The 14,293-nt window shown below is 38.3% G+C and overlaps 1 protein-coding gene across 5 annotated transcripts in view; it reads right to left on the minus strand.

The window, feature by feature from the left end:
• LOC148015638 (exportin-4 protein) overlaps positions 1 to 14,293 on the minus strand; it is a 171,894-nt gene that overhangs the window by 58,468 nt on the left and 99,133 nt on the right. For all 5 annotated transcript variants that reach the window (XR_015688297.1, XM_087664915.1, XM_087664917.1 and 2 more), the window contains 3 exons: positions 13,651 to 13,758; positions 12,514 to 12,578; positions 11,264 to 11,339 (listed from right to left, as the gene is read on the minus strand). Coding sequence is in view for 4 of the 5 variants with exons in the window: in XM_087664915.1 (XP_087521041.1) it covers positions 11,264 to 11,339; positions 12,514 to 12,578; positions 13,651 to 13,758 (249 nt within the window). In the remaining variant the exon portion in view is untranslated. The remainder of the gene's footprint in view (positions 1 to 11,263; positions 11,340 to 12,513; positions 12,579 to 13,650; positions 13,759 to 14,293) is intronic.

Genomic DNA, 14,293 nt, shown 5'->3' on the forward strand with positions numbered 1-14,293 from the left:
CTTGTTCTGGCCGGATTAGGGTCCTAAGTTACACGTGTTAACAGACATTTCGACTATCCTAGTGGTGGGAATTTGACTCTCAAACAAATGTCATGATGGGTGTCTCAGTAACTGAGAGTGAAATGTGATTACTAGAAACTGTCAATTCAGTCATTGCATGTTCTATTAAAATGGCCTATGGTCACGGTCTTGGGCCATAAGTGATCTAGCACAAAGGCACTAAGGGCACTTCACCATTACGGCACCCGAGTCCTATCTATAGGACTCAAGGCCGATTGTGCACATTCACTGTGTGCTCACTACTTTTGGACTTTAGGCCCAATGGCTATCATGTTCGTACACTAGGCTAATGTGGACTGGTCCTATGGGACACCAACTCTTCAGATGCGATTATAGCCCAATACCATTAGCCCCAAGCCAACAGGTGGGCCTATGGACTCTTATGGCTAAGAGGTGAGTCCAAAATCTATGCCCTTTTAGTGGCTTGTATACCATGGGTACAACTTGTGTTGAGTCTCATCTACAAGTTAGATCCCAACGGGGTGTTTCATTGGTATGATACTGTCAACTTGTTCTCTGCCAACTCAAACGAATTTTACCTTGTTTATATCCATGGTACAAGTGGATATGTGTAGAATTTTAGGTTAGCAACCTTAACTCAAAGTGTATATCCTTCGATTATTCTGTGAGAAGGGTTGTGAAAAAATATTGAGCTCAACACACGTTATAAAAGATAGGTAATGGAGGGGTGGAAATATCAAATCCTTGCTCCTCCTCCTTCACTTGAACCTCCAAAACCAACCTCTCAATGGTGTTGCTCTGATACCATGTCACAAACACGTGGCAAGGGGGCTTGCTTAAGCCACCTTGCCAAACGCACAAAACATACAAAAGAAAGCTCACTCAAGAACACAAGAAGAAAGATGAAGGCCAAAACATTTTCTTACTAGTTTTCTTCCTTCTTTCTCTTACAATACAATGTACACAACTATAGATAATCCAAAACATAAAGGAAAGTAACCTACGAAGTTAAATAGTCCATAACTAACTATACCAATCGACTAGCAATATAGCTATGCCAACTATAGGTATGTGCAACTAACCAAATGTAATAAGACATAAGCCAATGGCCATGTGAGGCTCATAATGACCACCAACATGTTAAGCATAGATGTGCACACCCATCTAACCAAGTGGTCCATCATCAATGTCTACATATGTTAAGCTTGCCATCTCAACAATTTAGGAATATGTGAACAACAAAGAGTTTTTCATTGGGCCATTGGAGGGTTATGATGGCTCGCTTGGTGTGCCTTGGTGTCATCGTATACATGCAATGATTGATTCACATGCTAAACTGATCAATATACAACATAGGAACAAGGCTTATACCTTGGATGTAAAATTGAAAGGAGAATCTGACCTATTGTATCAACTATTGACATTTCTAAAGCAATGAAAAATCACATTTCAATGTACTTGGTTTTCACTAAGGATAAGGTTAATAATGAAAATATTGAAAACATGTTCAAGTTAGAAAAGGATGACATGTCATTTTTGAAAATGTATGTTGATTATTTTTCTCAATCACTTTCGCGACAGCTACCACCTGAAATCTCCCACTAACATCCGCACATATAATGAATTTCTTAGAGAAATCCGGACATATAACAATAGGTGCTAAAACTAAGAGAGATTTCAGCTCATTGAAACTCTTATCGGCTATGGAGTCCCAAAAGAAAGCCTCTTTCTTCAGCCTATTGCTCAAAGGAGCCACCACATGCATAATTTTTTATAAACCTCCTATGGAAGGAAGACAATCCAAGGAAACCCATCAAAGAATTAGAATTCGTAAGAGTAGGCCACTCTTTGACACATTTTACTTTGTCGGGATCCACTCGAATACCTTGCTCTCTTACAATGTGACCTAAGGATTTCACTTCATCTTCCATGAAAGAACACTTTGACATTTTGGCAAAGAGTATGTGTCTTCTTAATATGTCAATGACCTCTCCTACATGCATCAAATGCTCCTCCTTGGATTTTCTCTAAATGAGGATATCGTCAAAGAATACAAGGACTGTTTTGAACAAGAAAGACTACAATATTTTATTCATGAGAGCTTGAAAAAGAGTGGGTGCATTTGATAGCCCAAATGGCATGACCAAGAAATGATATAACCCTCTTTCAATCCTAGAGGCTGTTTTATACTCATCTTCTTCCTTTATTCTAATTTGGTGATAACCCGAACGAATATCAATCTTGATAAAGACCTTTGCATCTTTGAGCTCATCCAAAAGGTCATGAATGCGTGGAATCGGATATCTATTCTTCACCGTGGACTTGTTTAACTCCCTATAATCAATGCACATGCGAAAAGATCCATCCTTCTTCTTAACCAAGAGCACTGGAGAGACAAACAACAATTGACTTGGCTGAATTAAACCCATTTGCAGCAACTCTTTGATTTGTTGCTCCATCTCTTCCCTTTCAAACTTTGGTAAGCAATAGGGAGGTTTATTGATGGATTTTGTATTAGACAGCAAATCAATAGGTTTGTCAATCTCTCTCTTTGGAGGCAAAGATGATGGTGGCTGAAATAAATCTTTGTATTCCTCCAGTAGCTCTTCTAACCTTGGATACATTTGCTTTGAAGAAGAAGATGGCTGATTTGGTGGCTACTCTTCATCTACTTTTGCAAGCAAAAGAGTGAAGATACATGATATTGCATTGATTTATTTTCGTAACTTCTTCATGGATATGAGTTCCAACTATTTTTTACCAAGGTCCTTCAATTCTATATGTTGTCCATTCCATTTGAACTCCATTTGCAAGTTTTCCAAGTCTAATGAAAATTTTCCAATGGAATTTAACCAATCAGAGCCAATGACAATATCTATAAGTCCCATTTCTAAAGTAATGAAGTCCACTTGTATGGTATATGAAGGAGATAAGGTGATAGGAGTGCATAGGCACACTTCATTGCTTAACTCATAAGCTCCATTGGTAACTTGGATCTTCAATGGCACTTGAATTTGTTGAGGTAGCAATTTCATCCCATGCAAAGATTTGGTATTTATAAAGCTATGGGTGCTGCCCGTGTCTATCAAAAGATGAACCACTTTCCCCTTGATCAGCCTCTCAAGTCTAAGCATATTTTCTCACTTACAACCAATCTATGCATCATGAGAAATTGCACATAAAGAACTACCTGGATCAAAGGGAAAATTGTCCACAATATAATAGAACTCATCATTAGTTCCATCATCCTCATCATGCATATCTTCAACCATAGGGTTTGCTTCCACATGAAACACATTTCCGTCTTCACCTTCATCTTCATCCGGCTCATCGATGATGACAAAATTGAGCTTGCTATCTTGCGGTCTTGTGTCCACTTTTCTCTGAACTTGAAGCATAAACCTTTGGCCTGCATGTCCCTAATTTGATCATTAGAAAGGACTTTGTTGTAAGTGCTGTTTTAAGATCCCTTTTCTACATTTTCAGCCCTTGTAAAATTTTGTTTTGCTTCAGCCATTGGTCTAGAACCATCACCAACACTTGGTTTTGATCCATAAACCATTGGACAAGTAGGCACCTTGCTGTAATTACTGTTGTAGGTATTAACTCCCTTACTATCTTGTCTATACACATTCCTTGGCTGGCTGAAATGAGCTCCAAACTTAGAAGACAGATTTGGTGAGGAATACCCTGCACTTTTTGGCTGAATATCCATTGAATCTCTTCTATATTTCTGCCCATACCTTTCAGCATGTTGAGTAACATCATGAATGCTCTTGGGCTGCATTGCACCTACTTCCAATGAAAGGATTGGATTTAGACCAAAGATGTATTTGTTTAATTTTGTCGAATTATCAATTTCTTCAATGTACATAGAGAGATTGAAGAACATATTGGAGTAGTTACGAACGAACATGCCCCTTTGTTGAAGTCCATACCATCTTCTCTGCAATCTTTCTTTTTCCATTGGAGAGACAATCACCTCTAACATTGCCTTCTTAAAATCCTCCCAAGAAGAAAAAGTGTGACCAACTCTTTGCATGTATCTCCACCATGTATGTGTGTAGCCCTCAAGATGAAGTGCCGCAAAATAGATCTTAGCTTCATCTTGGTGAGGAAAAAGTGTGAAGTACATCTCGAATTTATTTACCCATTCTTCCCACTCCGTTGGAGATGCATTATCCCCCTTAAAGTTGGAAAGGGTGATCTTCTCTTTGTACTCCCTCTCATTATAGGTTGGCTGAAAATTATTAGAGTGCTGTCCAAAAGATGATTGTCTCTAAGACTCTCTATACATAAAACCCCTTCCAAAAGAATTTAGTCTACAAGCATTACCACCTTGATTTGGTTGACCCAATCCAAAAGAATGAGGTTGTCCACTAGTAGTGGGCTGACCATAAAATGAGTTCTCTTTGTTAGTGACATCATGGAATGACCTTCTTTTTTCAAATCTTCCATTCTTATCATGCATCTCCGATTCTTTTGCTTGATGGTAGATTGGAGAGGAATTTGTAGAACGTGTCACATCCATGAAACTCTTCATTCTCATCTTCTCTTAAGTCCTCCTCCTCTTCATAAGTAGCCTCATGTCTTGAATTGAATTGTGGACGGGCATGATACTTTGATGGTATCGGTGGTTGATAATAGGCACTCTTCAATGTTAATGGCTCTCTTTTCTCAAAGATTGACATTATTGGCTGATCAACTCCTTTTCCTTTCATATTAGTTTGGCTAGGCTGAAGTATTTGCAATATGACAAGTGGATACATTTGGTGTAGAAGATGTAGTTTGAGTTTTCAAGTCTTTAATGGCTGCTAATACATCTTCAAATCCACTTTTCATAGACTTTGCTACTGCATTCTTAAATCCATTCTACATAAACTTGACCGACTGATGAAGACTCTCATTCACCTCATTGGATGTTTTCGTCATCTTTCCCAATGAATTAGAGAGTTGTTCATGAGTGTCATGAATCTCAATATTGAGCATACGCAACTCTTTTGAAAGTATGGAGTCTTCAAAAGATTCATGAAACAATCAATTCTCATCATCGCCAAGTCATACACTATAATCATTACCAACGCTAACACCTTCATCTTGTTGGTCTTGATTACGGGCTTCATTGGTGTTATTTTGATTGATCACATACTCTCTGATATCCTCTTGAATGGTTTCCATCACTTGGTCTTTCCTTTTATTTTTGGCCATTAGATATAGTTGCTGTCAAAGATGACTCTTCTAGAGAAAACTGACAATATCTTGCTTAATATTGCACCAATCCCAATGATTTCTTGACCCAAAGGAAACTTATATAGTGGGGATATTCCAGATTTGTTAAGATCTCAACTTGCAAGAGGGGTAATAGGTGTAATGACCTCAAACAATGCACTCCTGTCAGCCTGTCTAGGTGCAGTCTCACTATACCAACTGCCAGAAAAATTGTTATAACTTTTGCTCCCGATGTCCGATTACTGAAATTTTTAGTTCAAATCGAAACTTGACATTTCCTCTTCACATCAAGATATCAAGCTCTTAGATCAGATCATGAGACAGAAAATTCTGTACCAGAAATTGTGTACCTGTCCCATGAATTCCTGCACCCTATAAATACCCTGTAAATGCCCTATTTCACCCTGAATTGTCTCTTCGAGTACTTGTAGACACCCAAAACACATAGTAGACCTGTGATGCAGTATAGGGCACCTGTAGGTTTCCAAGAAACACTTGTAACTGATTGGTAACTGTTGCAAATGATCAGTAATTACCTTGTCACCTGTAGTAATCAAAGGGACTAAATGACCATGTTCTCTTGCTGCTGAATGTCTATAACATCTGTGAATCGCTGATCTTATTGAAATACCACTGTCAATTCTTGGCTCAAGAGATGTACCTGCACCTGAATTGGAAAAAAAAAATGTGTGGGATCCGTGACCTGAGGGGTGTGCAAATTTCCCTCTCAAGCCCATTTGTGCTCCACTTCAGGGTCCTCGTTAGTAGGAGAGGGTCACCTCACTTTTGTCCTACCAACTCACCCGGCATCCACTTTTCCTCGTGGGTATAGACATGCCAAGGTATATCCAAAGGCTAAGAAAACAATGATGATATGCAATAGGCTGAGAAAATTTCTTTCATCCCTTTAATGATATACAAGTGGAAGTAGAAAATTGATCAAATGGAAAAGGATAGGGATAGGAGTTTCCCTTTCTTGCAGTAACTCACTACATACAATGAATTCCACTTACCACTTAGTTTTTACTTTCAGCCATATTGCAATCAATCGCATTCAAGCAATCAAAGCCAAGGTCAGGTATAAAATACTAGCAAATGAGAAAGATTAGCATCAATTGGCTACTGATTTTAAATGGGTAAGATGAAGAAAATTTAGTATATCCATATTCAGCTCTAAGTTGGGTCTACATGCACTTAGTTGTCAATTTCCGAATAGGATTACCCTTAATTTTTCCTTTTTCAGCAAATGGATGACTTTAGCAATTGGATTTAAAGGGAATTAAGAGAAAAATGTAAAAGTTCCTCTTTCATTGTTGAAGATAGATGATCACGGAAGCTCCAACAACCATATGAGACTTAAAAAGCTTAATCTCCGGCTTGAGGTGACCAAGAATACCTTCAAATTGTAATTCCCAGGATGAATATTCAGCTTATAAACTCCAATTCTTCTCCAAGAAAGCTCCTATGACCATAAGCTTGATGGACATGATCCTTATGAGCTCCAAATGTGAAAATTGAAGGGGAATCAATGATGAACCTTCCAAGAGAGTAGAAGTCTTCAAATCTTGAAGAGCTCCCCCATTGAAGTACTTGAACTTGCATAAGCTGTCCATATACTTGCAACATCAAAATCAACCTCCATTCTTACAATGTTGAAGTAAGACCTTCAAATTTTGGCAAAATCCAATGCCTAGAAGCCTTAGGAGGTATCAAGAGCCAAAAGCCCTATGATTTCAATCTTCAAAGACCAAAAATTTTGAAAAAATCAAGTGGCTTCCCAGTTTGCCCCAAATCAAGAGAAGAGAATGCTCCAATCTTGCTTGAAATCCTCAATGTAGACCCAATGTGTGTTGTAGATGCTTCCCCTTGACCTTTGGAAGCTAAAAGGTATCAATAAGAAGCCAAATCTTCAAGAAATTGAAGGAATCTTCATGCTGTCCATTTTCAGCCATGGCTAGGGTTTTGAAGCTCCAAGAATTCAAGAGAGAGTGATGAAGTTTGCTTCTATCATGCTGTAGACTTGGAAGAGAGTTTGTAAGCGAACTTGAGTAGGCTAGAAGCTAAGCTTGGCCTTCATTTTTGCTCATGTTGATGAGGGTGTGTTTCTTCAAAAAACTGGCACAAATAATCCATGAACCTACTCATTTACCTCATGATCAAAATTAGACTTAAGCAAGGCAATTGATCTATGGTAGCCATTTGGACCATCAGGGCACTGGGAAGAGATAGAAGCAAAATTTTGGCTATGGAGTTGTAGAGAAAGCCTGCATGAAGAAGAAATAACAGAGAGAAAATCTGTTCTTACAAAAGTAACCCTTGTTTAAGTCCGTTCTTAATCTTTGTTAACCACAATTAACTCAAGGACCTCTAAAATGTCATGAAAAGAACCATGACCTGCTATTTTCACCATAGATCCTTCAGTTTCTTCATGTCCAACTTCAAGAACCTCCATATTAGTGATGACTTGAGGCAGATAACCATGGCCAGTCACAATTTTAATTGTGTCAACCATTGTAACTAAATCTTGTACTCCAGTTACTTGTCACTTGTCCTTGTGACTAAATTTTCTCAAGAAAATGACTCTTCCCATGGATCAAAGTTCATGCTCTCATACCAATGTAAAATAGCTAATTCTCACGCAAAGTAAAATAACTAGAAATACAAGAAATACACCATATGTGCCAAGAAACCATAGCCAAGGTGGCTAGGCATGAAATTATATTGCCATGAAAGGCCGAGAATCATAGATGAATACTACAACATGAATACTCACCTCATGTCAAAATGGGACAAAGTATGCACCCCATGATCTTGGTGGCTAAGAGTATGCACCCTCTTAGATGCCCTTCACATGTTGCATCTCCCTCCTTTTATACTTAACCCTAGGCTAAGGCATTTATGCTTTATTACAGATGGCAATGATACATCTACTAGTCATTTAATTCTTGATTGGGACACTAATCACTCAGAGAGTTTGGATGATGAGCTTGGTATTCCTTTAGTCACAACACGGAGTGTACAGAAATAGCCGGTCCTTCAACTTTCTCCTTGTCCTTCTCCATGGAGAGATTCTTTTGACAAGAGGAAGCAGCTTGTATATTATGAGACTTTGAAGTCACCGCTTGGGTGTATCCTAGAATGATAAGTGATGTCTTACCCTTCATAGACTTAGTTGTATCAATAACTATCAATAACCTTGATACCTTTCATGTTGGGGTAGACCTTCACAACTGTAATACCATCGATCTTAAGAGCCTTCTTAGTAAAGAATCTTCAAAGTCTGCTTTGACCTACGCTTTATCCTTCTCTCCATTAAGACTTAAATTTCAGGATCCAATTTCAACTCCTTGTATCTTTATATCTTCTCATAATCACAAAAGTATACAGAGAAATAGTGTTGAGAGCCTTCGGACTGTTCTCTAAAATTTTTCTCTTGATCTCTTGAGATAGTGAGAAAGCTAACCCCAAAGATCTTGTCACCCAAGAAAAGTTCTTGTAAAGAAGAAATCCTTGCTCTGATACCAATGTAAGCATGGGGAAGAATATGGAATGACAATACTTTGAACTTAACCAACTTAGTCAATTATCACCACGAAAATCATTAGACATAAAGAGCAAGAGAGAAAGAAGAGAGTTGATACCACCTTGAGAGGGGAACTGGCCCCTCCCTCTTTACAAGAATTTGTTGAAACAAACCACGAGTACCGATTGCCTAAACCATTTACAAAGGGCTGATTTGGTGCAATACTAAAAACTAGAGTTTTGTAACCCTAATTTTTGTATACTCCAGGGAACAAGCTGATTTTTTTCTTCAGTGATTGGACTAGATCAAGCTAACTAGAAAGTGCTTCTTCGAAGAGTGATAAATAGGAGAGCACAAAGTATGTACCTGAAATTTCAGCATGAGAGCTTACTTGAAATGAAGAGAGAGATCTCCAATGTATAGGTGTGGGGCTTGGGTGTTCAAAAGTGAAAAATAGAGGCTACAAATAACAGGTGTTTACTGAAATGACGTAGGGACACTTATCTCCTCAAAATGGCATATGTCTCACTTTAGATGCCCCATATCACTTTTTTAGATAAAGAAAGTTCCAAATCTTCTTCTCTAAAAATCTCTCAAATGGTTAAGAATTTGAGATAGTCGTTGAAGATGAAATTGTTTCTTGTGAAATTCTGGAGACTTCGACGTGAACAAAATTTCCATTTGAGTAACTTCCAAAAAATGTAACTTCCTTAATTTTAGGAGTCGTCAAATTCAGATTTTAGAGAGCTTCTAATATAGGTTTACCAGTTTATGGTTTGTTTCTTTAATCACGAGCATCTGGTTTTACTTTCTGAAACCCTTTATTATATGAACTTCTCGTAAATGTAACTACCCAAGTGTAAAAGTCTTAGTCATCTAGTTTCACTTTCTGAAACTCTTCATTATATGAACTTCTCGTGAATGTGACTACCCAAGTGTAAAAGTCTTAGTCATCTAAGCTTTCTAGTCAATCTAGCCGCCCAACTAAACTTTTAATTTCTCTTGGGCATCTTGCCTATGATGACCCAAGAATAATTATAGGGCGATCTAGCCATTGGCCACCCTTGAATAGAAAGATGAACATTGAATCATATCTTTTTTTTGAAACACTCAAATAATACAAATCACCTTTCAAAGTAGATGAGCATAAAACTAATTTGAATTGCTGCACCAATATATATTGGTAACACTTGATATACTAAAGATTGGTTACAATGCTTGAGAATTAACCTTCTAATGATCTCTAAACTATTTAATACATCCTAATCTATGTTTGGTGTTTCAATAAGAGGCATTGCTTGTGGGACTTCCTAGGGCTCAAGAAGTAAGGAGGAGAGTCCTCAAGATAGCCTTTCATGATAAAATAGAAGACAATGATAGTCACATAGGGATAGCTTGGACCACAAACAAAGACCCTACATGGGTTTATGAAATGTGCAAGGGAATCGTCCCTATCTCATGTCTGGTTATCTTTGACCAAGATAGCAATGCTACACATCTCACAAAGTGGATCGAGGGACATTGTCATACATGGAAACTCATAGTCAATACCATTGCTTAGTACATTGTAGTATGTACCAACACATGGTGAAGCACCATAGACACAATCGGTTATTCACTTGGGTATTATACTAGACTTCCCATTTTTTGTTTCATATACTTGCTATACCTTGGAAGTAAGTTACAGGACTGATCTTGTACCCTACCTCTGGATATCTTTTTCCAATGGATTTATGAATAATTAGATTTTTCTTTTCTCTGAAAAGAAAAATCCCCCTTAAATCACGTCAATATTTGTGAAGATGTTTGGCTGATATTCTGCCATCCAGTATTGTCCTTTTCCACAGAGGAAGTGCAACTTCAAATTCTTGACATTGGTGCTGCTCCAACTGAAACAGTTACTCACAGCTCAGATTTCATGTTATGAATGCTGTAGTGCCAGGTCAGGTTAGGGGGGCCTTTTTCTTCTTCTTCTTTTTGCTTTCTTTTCCTCCCACTGCAAAACTGTTGCCTATAATATCCTCACAGGTAACCTCTCTATCAAAAACACCAGCTTTACCAAATTGTATGCCTTGCAAAGCTGCAGTCATCTTTGGGAAGACCTAAGCATCATTGAGCACACAATATGTGCATCTTAAACAATTATGGATCTCATTTGGCATCCTTATGGAAGAAGTATGAACGCTTCAGGGTGCTTGTTAATCATTTATTTTGTCACTTGCTCTTAATGGACAGTGTAAATACCTCGATCCTACAACCTATCATGTTCCACCATTGAGCTGGACATTACTTGCTAGTCCTTCTATCTCTTCAAGCATTACACTGATGCATCACACAGAGACATAGCTGCCAATTATCATGCCTCGTTTAGTATTTAATTTGGGTAATGTATTAAGCCTCAAATTTACTTTTCAGTTCACTAAATGCATATATCTGACCTCATTTACTTTTCTATTGATAAATATGTATTCAAGGAATCTGCAGGCATACCTCCATTAGGCGAGAGCTGAAAACTTTCGTTCGTAAGCTTGGCTCCAAACTTTTCCCAGCCAATGCAATTGCACACCTAGAAGAACAGTATGACACACATTGCTAATCAAAACAAACAGCAATTTGCATTCAATAAAGGCCAAACTAAGCTCTTACAACAATAAGATAAAAAAGAATCAAACACACTCCAAGGGAAATGTTCCTGGCAGCATGTGAAATAAGCATAAGCATATGAGACTAAAGGGCTTATTGATGCACTTTGGCCAAGGCAACCTACATTCTATGGTTTTCCTCACCAAAACATATGTATACAACTTCCATTCTTGATGACCTTACTTCCACTCATTTGCTGATGTTTTCCTGTTTCTCTTTTTGTGAACATGACAATGTACATATGTGAACTGGCATCCATGTTTGTGCATGTTTTAAGAGCACACATTTGGTATCATACTTGTATGGCTGGCTGAATCATGCATATCCTACTTCGCATATCATCTGGACAAATCATATTGGGCCATAATTGGGACTTAAAGCATGTGGGTTTTTGGGGAGAGCAGGCTTCAAATAAAGGAAAATGCCACGGTTTAATGTTGCATAGTTTCATGGTCGAAAATCTATAAGTTATGATCGATGAATTCAACACATTTTTCTAATTTCTTGTAAGCAATTAGGGGAAAAATAGTGCCAGTCAACATAAATTCAGGCTTGGGTTTCAACTGTACACCATTGAGCTTTCATACTTGTACAGGTACAACACATGGAAAAGTATGGAAAAAAACCATGGAGCTGTGCATCTCAATGTCTATCTGTGCACAACATGCCTTTATAGATGTATGTCTCTCTCTGCATGCTTGTTTGGGCATGTTTCTGCTAGCCAGATATAAAACGGTGCTGGTTTGGATATACTCTTCTCTAGCACCATGCAAATTAATTGTGCCACACACACATGCACAGTCACTCATGCTGATATCATACACCTTCCGTCCTCTGAAATTCCTGTCGAGTGGAGTCCTATGAAATCCCTGTTGAGTGGAAAGATGCAATAAGGACAGATTGGCCAATAATCAAGGAGCAAAATGTTCCCAAGTGCACAAACTCAAGCACTCACAAAGTAAACCTAAATAAGATCACTAAATGCTCAACCTGACTCCAATTGCTAGGTCTAGAGATGATGTAGCATTGTGCCTTTTATAATAGGAATAGCTACTAGTTGTTCACAATAAAAGAAATATTTAAGGGAGGAAAAGAACCTGGATAGCATCACTGCTGGATGGTCAACACTCGATAATGTCAGCATATGTATTGCATCTGGAATCTACGAAGACAGGAAACATTGGAGTCCATTGTTCAGACACCTGAGAGCAAGGTTTGCAAGTAATCCCTATAGACGGGGGGGGGCGTGGGGGTTTGTGTTGTTTGTGTTTTGAAACTATGGTAATGAATAAAGATAGCAGTGTTCAGTGTGAACAAAACTAAAGTCGAAAATATTGAAAAAAGAGACAGTACTGACGCATGCATATCCACACAGTTTTCCCATTCCTGGTAATATATTATATTGACAATCAATAACAAATAGGCTGAACACTGTTGGCAAGTGCACCGTAAAAGTTTCAGAATCACTCATTGTAATGATGGTATTGAGTTCTATCCAATCCTTTAGTCACGAGGCTACTAAAAAGTAGCCAAGTGTAACCATCTGAAATAGTAGCCTCCAAAGTAGCCAAATTTCAAGGCTTCCAAATATTTCACTGTCCAAAAGTGCACCCTTGAAAAAGAAACGGAGAGAAGGTTTCAATCTATATAATCAAGAAGGAAAGCAGAGTTTCAGAGAAACAGATACTCGCTGAATAAGCTCCTGCAATCAAGGAAAGTGCCAGAAAATGTGTGGAGAAGTCTCAATCAAAGCACCAGATCTATGACAAGTAGCAGGAGCAATCCTTTGGTGGCAACCTGAAGGAAGAGCACCGATTATACATCTCCAAAGGAAAGGCACTCCTCGAGTAGCAATTGCTGGCCACACATACCGCATGTACACAAACAAGTACACACTTGCACACATACATGTGCGCATGCACACACACAGATGTAGACACAAATGCATGCATAACTAAATTTGGACTTTTTACAAGCAAAATCAAATGGCCAATAATATATCTGGAATAGAGCAAAGACCTAGATAAGTATTATTAGATGCCCCTTCCTCTAACTCTGTATAAATTACATGCAAGAATGGAATAAAAAATGTCATGTAGACACTACATTCAAAGCAGAAGTGCACATATGCACCAAAAGGGAGTGCATGTATCCAAGCATGTGTGTATATGCCTCCTTTGAATTGGCTGAGAGCCTTCTTTGTCAACTGAAAGATGCCAGTTTTGTAAACCCACCATTGGAGTCTCTCCATCACCTGGATCAGCCACTACATGCCCAGACATTATTAACAACCAATGGAGCTCCTCTAGAACAGAAGTTGGACAGCTTCTCCCACCTCCACACTGAAAAAAGAACAAAACATGGACCAATATTAAAATTTTCATCAACCAATTCCTTGCAGAATTCAAGGCAATCACAAAAAGAAATGTCAATGTTATGTCAGTCATACTAAGGTCTTTTTTTTCTGAGGAAGAAAATTCTATTAAAACCCCTAATGATAACCATCTCCAATGGAAAAACAGAGTAGAGATCCATATACATGAAAGAAAATAAGCATCAAAACAGGAATCTCCCAGGCTGTCTGTTCTTCAGAGAGGGTGTTTCGTACAAAGGCTGAGGAATGAGCCAATCTGGCAGACTGCAATCGACATCTCAAACCACATGGGAAATTCCCAAGTGAAAGAAGGTGCTACAATCCAAAATGTTTAAGAAGCATCTTGCTGCCTCCTAATACACTTCCAACCTCCCTAAGCCTCTCCCATCACACCCTGGGGGTATGTATAATTTCTGCCCAAATGCAAGTGAGAGAGGAGATGTGCTATTCAATCAATAGCCTTCTTGTATCTTGCTATCAAGATGTACCAAGGAATAATCCTA

This window comes from Lygodium microphyllum, chromosome 24 (genome assembly GCF_053477565.2).
Source record: "Lygodium microphyllum isolate KBCC chromosome 24, Lygodium_microphyllum_v1.1.10, whole genome shotgun sequence".
NCBI lineage: Eukaryota > Viridiplantae > Streptophyta > Polypodiopsida > Schizaeales > Lygodiaceae > Lygodium > Lygodium microphyllum.